This window comes from Aethalodelphis obliquidens, unplaced genomic scaffold (genome assembly GCF_003676395.1).
Source record: "Aethalodelphis obliquidens isolate GAN/ISIS:26980383/991018 unplaced genomic scaffold, ASM367639v1 scaffold111, whole genome shotgun sequence".
Taxonomy (NCBI): Eukaryota; Metazoa; Chordata; class Mammalia; order Artiodactyla; family Delphinidae; genus Aethalodelphis; species Aethalodelphis obliquidens.
In genome coordinates, this window is record NW_020838055.1 from 1,462,282 (window position 1) to 1,477,130 (window position 14,849).

The 14,849-nt window shown below is 59.6% G+C and overlaps 1 protein-coding gene across 17 annotated transcripts in view; it reads right to left on the reverse strand.

Moving 5' to 3' along the window:
• ALS2CL (ALS2 C-terminal like) overlaps positions 1 to 14,849 on the reverse strand; it is a 31,896-nt gene that overhangs the window by 15,625 nt on the left and 1,422 nt on the right. For 10 of the 17 annotated variants that reach the window (XR_003430892.1, XR_003430890.1, XR_003430891.1 and 7 more), the window contains exons 1-13: positions 9,227 to 12,143; positions 8,260 to 8,458; positions 7,863 to 7,928; positions 7,249 to 7,414; positions 6,609 to 6,740; positions 5,788 to 5,907; positions 4,285 to 4,343; positions 4,075 to 4,141; positions 3,458 to 3,654; positions 2,318 to 2,383; positions 1,787 to 1,885; positions 1,535 to 1,696; positions 684 to 795 (exon numbers count right to left, since the gene is read on the reverse strand). Coding sequence is in view for 14 of the 17 variants with exons in the window: in XM_027097050.1 (XP_026952851.1) it covers positions 684 to 795; positions 1,535 to 1,696; positions 1,787 to 1,885; positions 2,318 to 2,383; positions 3,458 to 3,654; positions 4,075 to 4,141; positions 4,285 to 4,343; positions 5,788 to 5,907; positions 6,609 to 6,740; positions 7,249 to 7,414; positions 7,863 to 7,928; positions 8,260 to 8,458; positions 9,227 to 9,467 (1,686 nt within the window). In the remaining 3 variants the exon portion in view is untranslated. The other 7 variants (XM_027097044.1, XM_027097045.1, XM_027097049.1 and 4 more) reach the window with 7 other exon arrangements.

Consider the following 14,849-nt stretch of genomic DNA (forward strand, 5'->3'; position numbering starts at 1 on the left):
AATTCGTGTTCTACTTATTTCTGAATCTATCTTATGTGCCTATTCTTACCTTTTCTTCCTCCTTCAATCCTTTCCAGGACAAAGTATAGATAAACAAACAAGCCACAATATCAGTAACAGCCATCAGGCCAGAGCCGCACTATGTGCCAAGCACCTGGCAGGGTGTGGGCGAGGCAGGTGAGGGCTATGCCCGGGCACGGGAAACCTGCGCTCAACAGAATGCGACAGTGGGCAGGTTCTCTGACCTCTCTGAGCCTCACGTTTGTCACTTTTACACTAGGGACAATGACATGACCCCAGGGCTACTGGGAGGATCCCATGAGATCATGTTGGGAGGCTTAGCCCAGAGCTAGACACCCAGTTAGGGGTCTATAAACATGGGTGGTAGAGGCTGCTGGCATCCTCATTACTATGCACTTCATTGTTGCTATTTTAGTGAGTCGTTACGATAAGTAGTTCACCTGAGCTGCTGATGGGAAAACTGAGGCTGGGAGGGGCAGGGACTTGGCCAAGGCCAGGGTAGGTAGGTGGCAGAACTGGATTCCTGCCCAGGTTCTGGCTCCCTCCAGCACGTCGGAACCCCGCTTCCTGTCCCATCCACCCCTGACCAGTCTCAGTTCAGCTTTGGAGCCCCCAGAGCAGGGAAAGGGTAGCTCAGGACACACGTGGGTCACTGCACTCACCACCATCTTGTCTGCCTGGAAGGTCCCCTGGTAGCAGACACCCGCCTGGGTGACCACGACCCCTGGGCCATGGCGCTGGTCAGCCTGCCACATGCCAATATAGCGCTCACCCCTGGGGGAGGAGAGAGTAGGGCCAGAGTTGGATCAGAATTGTTCCCATGCACCTTCTGTGTGTTCTGCTGGCATGGGACTGGGGTGGGGGCAGGGGTCAGATAAGGAGCAATGACATGGCCTGAATCCACTCAAGTCAGACATAGGGCAGGTGAGGTGAGGACCCGCAGGAGGAACGAGGGTGGAGGAGGAAGGGAGCCTGCCTGGGGGAAGGCATCCTGGCAGGCTTCCCGGGAGAGGTGGCAGGAAGGACAGATGGAGTAAGTAAGGGTGCCATTTAACATATGCAAAGCCATTGAGGCAGGAGTGTACGATAGATACATGGGGGCGTTCAGTGGTCTAAAAGGCTAGGGGGTACACAGGTGGCATGGCAGGCATGAGGTCAGAGGAGCAGGCAAGGCCTCAAATGTCGGGCCAAGGACACTGGGCTCTGTCTCAGCCCAGAGAGCCCGGAAGGGCTGTGATCCTTTGATAGGACCAGATCAGAGGGGGCCAGAAACTCCTCTCTGAAAGCACAGGGAGGGGCCAGAGCTGGGGGGGCTCCTGCAGTCAAGGTCGGGGTCCCTCATCCTGAGCCTCAGCAACAACCGAGGGAATGGAAAGAAAGTGAGGGGCTTCAGAGAGACTCTGGGGGACAGACAGAACGGACCCAGTGACGACAGGGAACCCGGGCCCTGAGGCATTTGGCCTGTGAGGCCCCTCTGCCCCTCAATCCTGGTACGGGGCCGCAGAGCACTCGCCTGTCGCCGTCGTCCTGGACGCCATAGCCACTCCTCTGGCCCCTCTCCCAGTGGCCCGTGTACCTGCAGGGCTGAGGGGTCTGCGGGGTGCTCTCAAGGACCCCAAATCCATGCCGCAGGCCTTCCTGAAAGTAGCCCTTGTACACCTCGCTGGTGCTGTACCTGCGGAGGGTCACCAATGGCTGGCCCTGCCTCCCAGAGGACGAGCCTGTCCCACGAGCCTGTCCTACCATCAGGCCAAGGGTCACTTACTCACAGATGCCATAGCCGCACATGCTGCCTTCCCGCCAGTGGCACTTGTAACAGTCAAACTTATCCTCGGAGGCCTGGGGCACCAGGCGGATGCCAAAGCTGTCAGTGTGGGTGGGCAGGGAGGGAAGTCAGCACTGGGGCCACAGCCCTGGCCCAAGACACCTGTCACACCCCCTCCATGCCCAGGAGTGTCCCTGCTCTTCCAAGGGGCCTTCTCAGACGATGGGGAGAATCTGAGAGGTGCTGAGCCCCATCTTGTTCCCAAGAGCCCCTCAGGATACCCCAACTCCACCCCAACCCCCATGCACTCTGGGAGGGCCTTCTGGCCCTGGACCACTCCCTCCATGACCTGCCCCCCTCCTCAGGCCTAGTTTCCCCTTTAGGACAATGAGTGGAGCTGGACCACATGGCCTCCAAGTTTCTGCTTGAGGTTTGGGAATGTAGGATGGGGCCCGGCTGGTGACAGTGGAGAGGGGTGGAAACCACTCTCTGCCTGCCCACCACACAGTCCTGTGTCAGCCCCAGCCTTACCCGTGCTCCAGGCCCTGGCAGAAATCCCCCACGTGATTCCGCCCGTCTGGCCACTTCAGGGTTCCCCTGTAACACAGTCGAGGTCCACGGGCATCAGGTCCATGGGCATCAGACCCACCAGACCTTCAACACACACAAGACCCCCAGCCAACCTCCGCCGCAGACTCTCTCCGAGGCCTCGATCCCCCTTGGACTGGACTCTCTGCCCCAACTCGGTCTTCTTCTCCGAGCTTTATGACCCCACATGGGCTCTCAGCCCTTCTCTACTCCTGGCACAATGGTCCCAGCAGCCTCACAGAGTGTGCTCCACACCCAGCAGGGAGAGCTCTGGAAGCATCCAGGTTGCCTTTTTCCCTTGACCAACAGGAAGCTCAGAGCTAACCTTCAAGCTCAAGCCAAGTGCTAGTCAGTGGGGTTTCTACCATCCTTGTCTCCTCTTCTGACACAGCATTGCTTTTTCTGTGTTTTTGTTCATAAGCTTCCTCAAGCCCTTTCTGGAAGCAGGCAGGGTATCAGAAACGAGTGGAATGCTTGCAAGCGTAACCTTGGCGAGTCCTTTCTGCTTTCTGGGCCTTGGTTTCGCCAGCTGTAGCACAAGTTGGGGCCATGTTCTTCAAAAGCCTATCTGCCTGTGGGGTCGTGTCGACCTGCAACTGAGGCCAGGTTCACCCTAGAACCTGCCCTGAGGCCTGGGGAAAGTCATGCCAGTCTCTGGGCCTATCACCTAAAGGGGGTGATAACACTCCCCCAGAGCATTCTTGTAAGGACTGATGAAGACAGAACGTCTGCAAAACATTTCTACCACCACCAGACAATGCTATGTAGACATGAGAGTTTTCTTCCACCCGCCTGAGAACAGAATGGTGACCGTGGGCCCTGCAGGTCAGCTTCCTGATGTCTGCCCCACGCTCGGTAGCCTCACTGCCATCAAGACTGTATCTGGCACAAACCTACAGTGGGCCAGGTCCTGGCCAAGAGGACTTAAGAGAGACTGTGGGGGACAAACAGATTTCACCACAGGCGGGTAACAGCCTTTGGTTCATGCCCCGAGGCAATTAGGTCCATATGGGTCCTGTCTGCCCCTCAGACTCCCAGGAGGATCCCTGCCTCGCTTGGCCCAGAGCCTCCTCGGTCACTCACTTGCCATGGGGCCTGCCACCGTACCACTCGCCCTCATAGGTGGCCTGGCTGAAGCGGCCCTCCGCACGGAAGGTGTATGCTCCACAGCGGCAGGTGGGGGGTTCAGAAGGCTCCAGGCCCGCCCCCAGCACCGGGAAGTCCTTCTTCCCACGCAAGGTCTGGCACACAGCCTGGGTGACCTTCCGCTGCCAGGCCACCTGCGGGGGGACAGGGAAACACAGGACAGGCCACTGTTGCTGGAGGCAGCCCCTCTAGGAAGCCTCCTGGGGCGGCATCAGGTATCACCCTACCCACACCCACTCTTATCACTTGCAGGGACCTCCAACGGCTCCCGTGCTGCTCCCTGGGGCCTCATTCAGACCCGAATACTTGTTTGCAGCTTCGGGCCTGCCCAGAGAGGCCAAACAGAACCTTCGAACAGGCCCCAACCCTGGCTTCACAGAGAAAAACACGTGTTCTCGTCGGCATTCTGATGCCTGAGCCCAGGCTGACCCCTGACTCACTCTGACCTTGACTCCAGAGGCTTGACATTCCCAACGAGCCTCCCCTTACCCTCCTGTCGCCTTCCCTCACTCCCCTGACCCCACTCCCCAGACTCACAGTCCGCCCACACTCACCCGGCCCTGTGGGTCCTTGGAGCACAAGGAGAACTCTTCCTCAGGCGTGAGGAGGTGAAACATGCACCTAGACAGATGGAGCTAATGAGTGGGCTCCCGCTCTGTCCAGGAGGGTGCCGAGGGAGGGCCCAAGTCAGAGCCCTGGGGCGGGCAGGTTACAAGGGGTAGAGGGAGGGAAGGCCTGGGGTGTCACTGGATGGGGATGCTCACCCGTCCTGCCCAGGTTCCACCCACACCAGCTTCAGATCAAAGGTGTGGACACTGTGGCCCTGGAAGAAGAGGGGGCACAGGTGGGCAAGACGCTCACCTATTCTCCGGTCTGGCCTTGCCCCCAAGCAGCAGCTCGCTGGCTCACCGCTGGGTGTCCCCAGCATGCTCAGTGCGGCACGCCCAGCACTGAGTCCCACACCACCCCTGCCGGCTCCCCATCTCCAGGGCAGGTCCTCCACCTCCCTTCCCACCCGAGGGCCTGGCCAGAAACCCAGGACAAGCCTCCCGCACCCCCGACATTCTGCTCCATCAGGGCCCCCAGAGTGGTCTTCTGGAAATGCAGCATGGATCTTGTTAGCCCCTGCTGGAAACCTCTCTAAGGTCCCTACGGCTGAGCCTGACCCCTGAGACCACACAGACCACTCCCCTCCACTGCCTGGGCCTCCTCCAGTTTGCCACAAATTCTCCTCAGCCTGAACCTTTGCATGTGCTCTTCCTTCTACTTGGAATGTCATCCCTGCTCTGAGAGACAGACCAAACCTCCCTTCCTCTGGAAGATTTTGCGGAGTGACCTTTCGCCTGGCAACAGACACAGGTGGAAGCGGCACCAGGCCCAGGCCTGAAGGGGAGGAGGAGTGTGCCAGACACGGGCCAGGACAAGAGAGGGTCCAGCACAGACAACAGGACGTGCCAAGGTCCAGAGGTGGGAAAGGGCTCAGCACCTTTTAGTGACAGTATCTTGTCAGCATACCTGGAGCACAAAGGGTGAAATCGGGAGTGGAGGGAAACTCAAACTGAATCAAAACCCCAAAACCAGGCTTCAGGAGACACAGCTTTGGATGGGCAAGTAGCATCCCTTCTAGGCCTCAGCCTCCCTATCTGCAGGGGAGTTCCAGGCTGACACTCCAGGGGGATACAGAAGACAGTGCTCTGGCTATCACAGGGGCAATATAATTTCAGGGGGAACTAGGCACAGCCAAGGTTATGGGCCACATAACAAATCCCAAACCCTAGTACTGGCTAGCCTCCTGACTTCTGTAAGGCCGAGAGCCCGGGCACTGCTGCTACATGGAACTCCTCTCTAGAAGCCTTGCATGTGCCCTGAATGGTTCACGCAGCCCTCCTCAGCCACTATGGGCCACTTATGACCGTTGTCTGAGGTTCCTCTCCTGTTGGAGAAAGACAACTAGGAGTTGTCTGCCATCTGCTGAAGCACAAACTGACAAGTGTCCCACTTTACAGGTAAGGAAACTGAGGGGAAGACATTTAACAGGGATACGAGCTGTGGAGAGTTGAGACTGGAAGAGCCCTGCTCCATAGCCCATACTCCTTCAGGGATGGCTCCACCTGCTGCCCCCACCCTAGCACTCTGCCTTTCTGCCCCCATCACCTCCCCAGGCCCAAGTTCTCGCTCCCAGCCACATGTCTCTTTCCCACTCCTTTTTTCAACCAGCCCTCAGACCCCCACTGTGACCCCACGACCTCTGGCCAGCCCCACCCTACCTGTAGCAGGACAAGGGCATCATCAAAGAGCAGCACACGCTCTGCCCTCAGCGGGGTGACCGTCACAGGTATGTCCTGGCTGTCTTGCAAGAGTCGGTGAGCGGGGGTACAGAGCACATCCTGGTGAGGCGAGGAGGGAGGTGCAAGGCTCAGGGACCTCTGTCCTGGATGCTGCTGGCCACTCCACGGCCCGCCTCTGCCCCAGGCACCTCCCCCACTCTGAGCATCTCCTGGAGGCTCCCAGGTCAGTGATGGGCACTGGGGCTCCAAGGTGGGGGGGTTCATTCCTGGCTATACCCAGAAGGACAGCACAACTTCTCTTGAAGCCTTACTTTGTCCTCCTCCAACCCATCTCAGGCCACGGCCCCAGTCAAGCCCCCATCATCTTTCACCCAGGGTTCTACAATCCCTGCCTCTCTCTGGCAATTCCTGTTCCCTTCACTTGTCCTCCTAATTCTCTGCTGCACTGGGCCCCAAGCCTGTCATGCCCTGTGAGAGCACAGGGGACTTTCCCTCCTGCAGGGGCAATACGGGCAGTGACTCGGGGGTGCAATCATTCAGTGACATCCCAGGAGAGAGGGTCGATTCTGCTGACCACTCTTCCCCAGAGCCAGAAGCTCACATCCAGCCCAGGAGGTGCTCAGCAAATGGGTGAGGATGGCTGGACAGGGGAACGTCACAGACACCTGCTTTAGCCACTGCCCCCCGACCCAGGTGGGGAAGCTGGGGCATGGAGCAGGCAGCAGGCAGCTCAAGCTACCCAACGGGCCCATGCCGGATGGCAACCCCTTCCCTCACTGCCCCTCAGGCCTCGAACTCACCCGCAGCCGGCTGCTCAGAGTGTGCCAGAGGGCCTGCGTGGCCATGGCCTGGTCCAGCTCCTGCCTCATGAAGGACTGCAAGTTCCCAAAGATGGTGGCTGCATGCACCAACAGCTCCCGGGTGGGGTGACTCTGTAGGGGGACAGAGCAGCCGGGGTGGGGTATTATCAGAATCCTCTCCCACCCTGTGATGACTGCCCCAGCCCTGGCCTGGCCCCAGCCGGTCAGGAGGTCTGGGTCTAAGTCTAAGTTTTCCCTTTTCTCCCTGCCGGCCCCTCCTCTGGCAGTAGGAGGATGCTTCCAGGGGATTTAGGACCATTCGATGACTCCCCCAGCTGGGGCTGGGCCATGTGTCCTCACACCCAGTACATGATTCTACATCTGTTCTCTGGGTCTCTGCTGGCTCCACCAGGGCAGGGCCATGTACCTCAGATACCCCAGGGCAAGGACATATTCCTTCAAACCCCCCAGAACAAGACCATGTCCCCAGGGCATGGCCAGGTCCTTCTCAAACCAGGGTTCCTGAGTAGGCAGGTTCCCTGAGCCAGAGGCCCGTTTCTCCCATCCCTCAGCTTCCCCACGGGAGACAGGCCTGATAACCAGCAATTACCCCCCACTCCCCATCACCCCTGCTACCTACCTCCCCGACAGTGTCCCTGAGGCTCAGCAGGAGGAGCATGCACTGCCGCACATGATGGGTGAGTGGCTGGCGGAGAGCCTGGACCAGCGCGGTGCCCACCGAGCCCTCTGAGCTCATGCCCGACAGGAACTGCTGCAGCGCCTTCCGCTGGCCCTGCCAGTACTCGCTGAGTGGAGGGAGGGCCGCACACCCCTTCACTCTCCCCCCCGCTGTTCCCACACCTGCCACCATTGCCCCCTTGCCCTGGCTAATCTCTCAGATCCCAGGACAGTCCCAGACCCCAAACCTCTCTCCCATCAGAAAAACAGTGGCTGAGTGACCCTCTTGGAGATTTGGTAGCAGTATCTCAGAGATGAAAGCCCACCCTGAGTAGCAATTAGGAATGCTTCCCCGCCCCAGGGTCACTCCCGTCAGTTGGTATATGGATTCTGCTCACAGCCTCACTAGGCTTCCCTCCCTCTCTTCAGTGTGGAGCAGCATGCAATTGCTAGAGCCAGGATTGCTCAGGATGAGTCCCGGGCCGTGACACTCACTGCTCTGGGGACGTGGCTTCCCCAAGCCCTCCCTCCCAGACACCCCCAACTCAGAGGCCCACTGCAGCATTCCATGCTCACCTCCTCCTCTTTACTACCTTCTGAAAGGCCTGCACTGCCACACAGCTTGTGTAGGACCCGATGTACCTGTAGGTAGCACAGGGGACACCCAGCAAGCCCAACGCTCAGCTCCAGACCCAAGCCCCTGCCCTTCTGGTGTCCCCAGATCCCACCCACTGAGTGGCTGCAGCCCTGAGGGCCTGGCTCTGGGCACTGGTGACCTTGAGTCTTAACTGACCCAACTAGACAATTCTAACTCAAAGTCTCTTTTCCCTGGGAGGCCACCAGGCTCAGATCTGGGGTGCCTGAGCCTGCCACCAGGCTAACACCCAAACCCAGGGCTGAACCCAAACCTTTGCCAAAGCCCTGACCCACGTGAGTCCCAGTGCCGGCCCCAGCCCCGCCTCGGCTATCTTACTCCAGGTGGACTTGCAAGACACGGTCAGCGCTGTGCAGCAGCAGCAGGGATTCCAGACTGATGGAGTCCGGGTGGCGCAGCCTCTCCTGCAGTGAGTGCAGGCTTTCCTCCGTCACCTCCCACAGCTGCTGGGAGCTCCTGTGCAGCTGCTGCAGGAGCTGTAGGCACTCTCTGCCCCAGGGATCTGAGGGCTCTGGAGCTGGGGCAGGAGCATAAGCACACTGTGAGGGGAACAGGGCCGCTCCACCTTCCAGGGAGCACGCAGGGGCCCTGGGTGGTCACCGGAGGGGCAGCAGCACCCCTAGCCCTGGAGCTGCAGCTAGGGTCTCACATCCCTGGGGTCCTTGGGACAGAACTGGAAGCCCATGTGCCCCCTTGAGCTCAGCAAGGGATGGGCAGGCTACAGCAGTGGGCAGCACCCTTGTGGATTCAACAGGGGCACGTGTCCACCTCCTCACTAAACAGGGACAGCACTGATGACCTAGGGCCACCAAGTACAAGAATCCCCCCTGAGCTTCAGAGCTTCCTCAGGTCCAGAATGTGAAGCCCATAGGGTCCTGTAGTCTCCTGCCATTCACAGATGCACCAACAGAGCCCCCAAGAGGAAGGCACCTGCCCAAGGTCATTTTGTAAACCGGGCATCCTGCCTTCCAGTCATGCCCTGGGTGAAAGCAAGATGAGGATTCAGGCAGAGAATCCAGGCCTGTGCCCTGGGAGGGGTGGAACATCGTCTCCGTTCACAGAAGGTCTGGGCTAGAATGGGGTTCACAGCCTGGTTCCCTGGGGTCCCTTTGAGAAGGAAGCAGCCAGCAACTGGGGGTGAGGGCCCTGGATCCATCCAAAGACACCCACACCAAATGTCACCGCTCCCATTTGCAGCTGAGAAAGCTGTAGCTCAGAAGGTCCAACAGGGAGGACTCCTGTCCCTAGGACGGTTCCTGCATCCCCCACCCTCCCCTCAACTCACCGGCCTCCAGAAGGGGCTGGAGGACAAAGCTGTTGATGCGTGCGAGTGTGGCTGAGAAGACCTCCTCCAGCCGCAGCAGGGCTGCCTCCTCAGGGCTGCACATGGCCAGGGTGCCAGACTCAGGGCCTGAGAACCAAGCAAGATTAGAGCGAATAGCAGCCATGGGAGCAGGGTGCCCTCTCAGGCTATATGCCCAAAAGGCCCATGACCACCCTACCTCAGAACTGAGCAAGGAGCCCATGTCACCCCAAAGGGGAGTTTCTGAACTGGCCAGTGACCCCTGCTCATGCTCCACTTGGGCCCAGCTGAGGGGAGCCTGAAGGAGTGGGAAAGAGGACTCAGAACTGCAAGGGAAGCATCTATTTTTTACCCAAAAGGCAGATGCTCCTTAAGCCCTCTGGCCTGCTCATTCCTCTGCTCAAACACCCACCATGGCTCCCAAGAGCTCAGAGTAACATCTAGTAGTGCTCCAACCTAGTCCTCTCTCCACTGACTCTCTGGAAACAAGGACATACTCTCGGAGGAGCACAGCCTTTATCTCAAGGCCATGGCTCAGGACTCCCTGTCACCCAATAGGGCTATGTAGGAGGGGTCTGGGAGAAGTGGGAAATATCCTGCTGGAGCCATGAAGGATGGGCAAGAAATAAAGAGGCAGAGAAGAGGACAAGGCATGCAGGTGGGGGAACCATGAGAGCAAAGGCTCATGGGCATGAAGGCCCAGGCTCTGCAGGTGGCCCACCAAGAGCTCCCTAAGTGGGTAACAGAGAAGCCATGGAGGGCCTCAGAGTGGGGGAGTGATGGGATTCAAAGTCAGACCTGGGGACATGGACTTGGTGACAGTTTCAGAGGAGATGATTCCAAGCCATGAGAGGGTGAGGTGAGTGTGGGCAGGAGCCAGACACTTCATGCCCCTCTGCAAGCTGCAGGACGGGTTCTACTCCAGAGGTGGGGGCCATGGGGGTGGGCAGGTCTTTGGACCTCCTTCCCTGGAGAGTGGGACCCTCCAAGAAAGCAGGATCACCTGAGAACGCAGCCTCCTGACTGGAGGGAGGGGGAGCAAGGGGCCTGGGTTCGAACCCATCCCCATAGCCAGGCTGCATCCTCCAATCAGACACAGCCCTCTCCTACCAGACCTGGCAAAGAAGGTCATCTGCCCAGATTACGTGACTGTACGTCTCAGGGTTGAGAATTAGAGAGTCTTTTAACCCCAGACCCTCAGACTCGGCCTCTCTCCGACTCTGACACTCTGAGGCTCTGAGTTGGTTGACCTCGGTGGGGCTGTAGACATAATATGAGGAGATACAGACAGACCCAAAGGATCAAATGAGAAGGGGTCTCATCCCTCCCCACCCAAGCCCAAAGACACCAAAGGGCATTCCAGGCTCCTGACAGAGCCTACAATTCCCAGAGAATTGGCTCTGGGGCAGAATGAGATGAGTGCCTCAGATCTCTGGCCAAGGGCCCAGGCCCAGGACATTCCTGCCCCACCTTTCCTGCTGTTGTTGCTTCAGGAGGGCGAGGCCTTGGGAGAGAGAAGCAGGAAGGAGAAATGGCTGGACACCCAACTGCAGGCTTCTCTTTCTGCTGGCCCCCTGCAGCAGCCCCAGCCCCCTGTGGAGGACTGGGGTAGGGTTGCTCCAAGTCAGCTCAGAATACCAGGACAACACAGCCAAGGAGTCAGGGGTACAGCAAGTGCGGCCTGGGCCCATCTGACCCTCACCCATATCTCCAGAAACTGGTGGAATGGAAAGACCCTTTGGGAAGTGACCTTTCCACCCTCAGCTGGCAGTCTGTCGGGGTCTGAGCTGAGAGGTGAGGACACCAGCTAAAGGTGGAGGGGGGAGGGTGCAGCCAGGATGGGAGGTACAGACTAGGAACCAGATCAGGGTGAGCTGGGGACCTGCAGCAGATAACTCACTGTTGGGAGGCCTTGCACATCAGATCCCCGACACTTACCTGGGGCCCACCCCAACCAATGCCACACCCAGGGCACTCCTCTCCCCCTTAGGCTTCCTCCCCTTGCCCCCATGGGGCTGGCAGAAGCTCCCCTACCCTGGACCCATGGCTCACACCTCAGTAGCTCCCACAGGACCCCCTTCTGACCTCTGCCCAGCTATTCGGCCCTGGCCATGCCCCAGCTTATCCAGAGCCCTGCTCTTCTCTGGGCTTCAATCACCTCCTCTGTGAAATGAAGGTCTGACTAAATCACAGCTTTTCAAACTATTTTAGTCCTCCCTAGAAAGCATAAACCGGTGGAGGGGAGCTCCTCTGGGTATGGGGACCTGCTCTTCAGTCTCCCTTATCTCTCAGTGCAGCCTGGGGCCCCTGACGATGAGTCTTACCGACACAAACTGACAACGCTGGCAACACAGACTGGCCAGGTCTGTGGCCCCAAAAGGATCTCTAACCCTAGGAAACCGAGTCGCACTGCCCAGAGGAAAGGCCAGAGGTTAAACATGGCTGGTGAGACGGCGGGTGGGGAGAAGACTGCAGTTGAGGCTAGACATCTGGTATGGTTGGCCCCGAGAGCCTCTGCTCCCAGGCTAGGGAGTTCTGGGGCTTCATCCCGCAGGCAGTGAGGAGAGTGTGAGGGCAGGGGCCAGGCCAGGCGTGAGTGCGCCTGAGTGTGTATACTGGCGAGGGAGGAGGAAGAGGTGCTGAACCTAACACCACAGGGACCCGGCAGAAGTCTCCCCTTTCAAACCCCAGTCCCACCTCCAACCCACTCCTCTCTGGTTAAGGGCATGGCTTCCTCACGCTCTCACTCCATCCAGCTCGAAGGTTCCTTAGTAGTAGACTGCACATGCTGTACATATGGGGAAACTGAGGCCCAGAAGGGCATGGGAGGGCCCAGAAACACTAACTGTAGAGCGTGTACAGGGCTCAGACCCAGGCCTCTGGCTCCCAGTCCCACCAAGCTCACCTGAAAGGCTGCCACAGCAAGTACCTAGGCTTCCCAGGCAGGCTTCATGTTCACCCTGGGGCGGGGTGAGGACAGACTGGCTAGTCTTGGCGTGTCCAGGTGAGTCAGCTGCCAGTCCCCGTGGCAATCTAACCAGCCGCCAGACCTGCTCTCTCTCTCACGCGCTCTCTCTCGCGCTCTCTCTCTTTCTCTCTCTTGCATTCTAGGCCTCTGCCCACGCTGGGTCCCTCTCTCCCTTGCCTCCTCCAAGGCCTGGCCCTTCAGGCCCCTGGGCCACACCCTGTCATGGTACTCACTCTGTTATTTCCTGGTCTGGACAGGCAAGGAAGTGCTGCTTGCTGTGGAGGCTTTTTCCTGGGCTGCCTTGGAACCCCTTTGATCATCCAGCAAACTCAGTGGTAGGCAGAGGAGGGAGGGGCTGCCCAAGGGAGGGGGCGCTGAACTGTCACAGCTGACGGGTCCCAGCCTCCACCTGGGCCTCTCCCCCCACCCTACCCCGGCACCCTTCCTCTGCCCTTCCGTGGCTCCAGGCTTCTTGTCCTAGACCCCACCCCCCACCTTCCCAATCTCTCTGGTCGCTTTTTTCACAGCTTTCCTTCCTCTTTCTAAGTAGTCACTGGAATTTCCCAAACATGGGATCCACTTCCCACCACCAGGCATTTGCCCATGCCTTCTCACTGCAAGCAATACTAGCCGGCGTCACCTCCTCCTGGCAGTCTCTCAGGCTGGCTGAGGCCCCGCGGGATCACCCCACAGCCCAGGCCAAGCCCCTGGGCACTGCCCACGTGTTTGTCTGCCCTCATGTCAGGCACGGGCCCAGGGAGGCTGTCCCGTGGTGACAGGGTGACCAAGGGGCAGGGAGGACGAAGCTGAACCCCGCTGGGAGGGAGGGACCTTCGGACAAACTCGGACGGCCCGGGTGTGAATGCTGCCAGGGACCGAGGAGTCGTGGAGGGGCGGCGCGCGGCGGCCCGAGGGGACGCGGAGACTAAAGTCCCACCTGGAGCGAGGAGGGGCGGGGAGCAGAAGGGCTCTACCCCAGACGCGAGACCTCCAGCCCTCCCTTACCTGTGCGGCGCGGGGTCCCATGCCGGGAAAGCCGCCGCCGCGGTAGCTCTCTCGCGGACGCCCGCCCCACGTCGGCCCCGCCCCTGCAGGCCCCACCCCGAAGGCCACTCCACCCCCACCCCCCGTCCCCGCCTCGCCTCCGGGTACCGCTCCGAGTCAAGGGCGGGGGCCTGCCTGGAAGTAGGCGGGGCTTGGCGTCCATCTGCCCCGTGCACTAGGGCTCTCCTGAAGTCTCAGTCTGCTGTCTTCCGGGGTCTGAAGTCTCCTGGGACACGGTGGGGGGCTGGGAGAAGGAGGAGAGGAGGTGGGAGCTTGACCCGCCCTTCGCTCCCCCCAACACACACACGCACACGCTCTTGCTCACGCCCAGGAGAGCCTGGGTGTGTCTAGGAAGCAGTCTTGGTTTCCTCGTCCCGGCGGGGTCTTTTCCAATCCCTCTCCCCTCCCCTCCCTTCCGCCCTCATTCTGACTCTCTGCAGGCCTAGGTAGAGCCCGGTAACCTTCCTCCGCCCGCACCAGTCACAGGGGCCGGCACAAGAGGAGCACCAGGTGGGTTCATGAAACCTGTGGCCGAGAGTAGGGTAAACCGAGGCTACCCGCGGTGGGCAGGGTGTCCGTGGCCAGCGGCCACTCCTGAGTGACCTTGGGGAAGTCCCCTGCCCGCACTCCTGAGTCTCAACATGGCCCAGTAGAGCATGAAGCCAGCGGTTGTCTGCGCGCCAGGGCCTCCGACCTTGGCAAAGGTGGCGGGGAAGCCTTGTTCCAGCGGACCTCCCGGCAGGGGGAGGGCCCACGGTTCAAGCCTGTAACAAAGGAGTCTGCTGCCTGCCTCCGGTTCTCCATTCACTTACTGAGGCACGCGGATTCCAGGGAATGACCCACGTCACTGCCCCTTTCACGGCTGACAACACTGAGGCCGAGAGGCCCCATCCAGAGACAGGCAGTGGAAATGCAGAAAGGATGGCCCACCAATGCTCTACTCAAGTCTGAGCTGGTGGGAGGCATGCCCCGTCCTGCCAGGCTGAAGAGAGATCCCCAGTGGAGTACATGGCGGGTTGCAAGCATTCCTTCACAGATGAGCAGGGTCTTGGCGGGTTTGTGAGTGGCCTGGCACATTGCGGTGGGCAGACAAGAGGTCTCTGGGCCTTGGAAGGAAGGGCCAAGGGCTGAAGAGTGGCCATAGCCACAGGTGGAGAGAGCAAGGTGATCCAGGAGCGTATGCTCCCACCACTTGGCAACAAACAGGGCAGGCAGGCCAGGCCCTGAGCAGGAGGGATCTAATCTTGTGCTGGGTGTCTCTGGGCCAGCCCTTCCCCCTCTCTGGGCCTCAGTTTCCTTATCTGTACCTGTAGCTGAGGGAAGGCAGTGCTGCCTGGGCTCAAGCAGGAAGAGAAGCGCCTTGTTGACTTCCTCCCCAGAGCCTAGATTTCCTGTTCAGCCACATCTAGGGGAATTGGAAGGCTGAGGGCTGGTCTTCCCTCACTCATTCCCCACTCACTGGGTAGCGTCACAGCCATTGCCAAGCCGTTTTACACCTGATAAATGGGGCAAAACCTGCCCAGCCTCTCTCCCAGCGTTGTTGGTAATTTGTAGTGCCCGGTAGTGCCCAAAAGACAGCCTCCGCTTGGTCCA